This window comes from Mus pahari, chromosome 8 (assembly GCF_900095145.1).
Source record: "Mus pahari chromosome 8, PAHARI_EIJ_v1.1, whole genome shotgun sequence".
Taxonomy (NCBI): Eukaryota; Metazoa; Chordata; class Mammalia; order Rodentia; family Muridae; genus Mus; species Mus pahari.
In genome coordinates this window covers 12,050,035-12,051,313 of record NC_034597.1, presented here as the reverse complement: position 1 = coordinate 12,051,313, position 1,279 = coordinate 12,050,035, and the positions used below count along the sequence as shown (strand labels likewise).

The 1,279-nt window shown below is 40.7% G+C and overlaps 1 protein-coding gene across 5 annotated transcripts in view; it reads left to right on the top strand.

The window, feature by feature from the left end:
• Positions 1–1,279, top strand: part of Cfap70 (cilia and flagella associated protein 70) — a 57,918-nt gene that overhangs the window by 685 nt on the left and 55,954 nt on the right. For all 5 annotated transcript variants that reach the window (XM_021203848.1, XM_021203845.1, XM_021203847.1 and 2 more), the window contains exon 2: positions 516–702. In XM_021203848.1, coding sequence (XP_021059507.1) covers positions 516–702 — 187 coding nt within the window. The remainder of the gene's footprint in view (positions 1–515; positions 703–1,279) is intronic.

Sequence of the window (1,279 nt, the reverse complement as noted above, 5' to 3'; positions counted from 1 at the left end):
ATGTTCTTTACTGGCTTGCCTCCCCTGGCTTGCTCAGCCTGCTCTCTTATAGAACCAAGACTACCAGCCCAGAGATGGTCCCACCCACAAGGGGCGTCTCCCTCTTGATCACTAACTGAGAAAATGCCCTGCACCTGGATCTTATGGAGGCATTTCTCCAACTGAAGTTCCTTTCTCTGTGATAACTCCAGCTGTGTCAAGTTGACACAAAATTAGCCAGTCCAACTTCTAATAACCACTAAGAATTAGGTGAATAATAAAATGGAAAAATATTTAATGTCCTGGAGTTTATAGAACTGTTGTTTATACATATATATATATATATATATATATATATATATATATATATATTCATGTATACATATTCACAGAAGCATAAAAATATATTCTAAAATGTTAATAGTCCCTGCACAATATAATAAAGCCACAGGATTTTATTTCCCTGTGTAGTTTTTTTCCTCACTTTTTAAAGATATGTGGCATTTGAAACTGTAACATGATGTTTGTGCCCACAGAAAGGCTTCAAAGGAGACACCCCAGTTACTTTTGTCCGTGCAGAATTCAACCAGGCAGTTCTTGGAGACTCTTCAAAAATCACTGTCTCTCCCGAAGGAACTGCAAAGTACAACTTTACTAGCAACATTGACCTCAGCACAGATGGAGGCATCACTTTAGATGACCTCGCCCACAAGCCTTTATTCTGTAAGTCTCGTGGTTCTAAGTGCCTTGCAAGAAGCTTCTGAGCGTGGAGTCCCTGGGATGGGAGAAGTGCCAGCTTCACTGCCTCACTCCCGGTCACCCACTCCCTCAGTCCTCCTCCCGATACTTACGGTTGCCAGGTTTTAAGGGGAAATGATTTTTAAGAAAGAAAAACCCAAAGAACTTGATACAAGCTTTAAAATCGCCCATTGTTTATTTGACATTCAAGCCTAACTGGGTATCCTGTAGAATCTGTGCTTTTGTATATACACCATCGAGAGTGGCCATTTTTCGTTTGCCTCTCTGGCTAAATTTTCAACTCCTAGAAATATCTGTAGCATAACAAGCATTCAGAGTCTCTGTGGAGTGAGGCAGAGGTGAGTGGTTTCTGCGGCTGTGTTTCCAGGTTTCCATGTATACTTTATGTCTTTATAGCTGATGTAATTTGTTACAATGTCTGCTAGGTCTTTTACTTTGTTTCATTTTAATCTGTTCTCTCTCCCTCTCTTTCTCTCTTTCTCTCTCTCTCTCTCTCTCTCTCTCTCTCTCTCTCTCTCTCTCTCTCTCTCTGTGTGTGTGT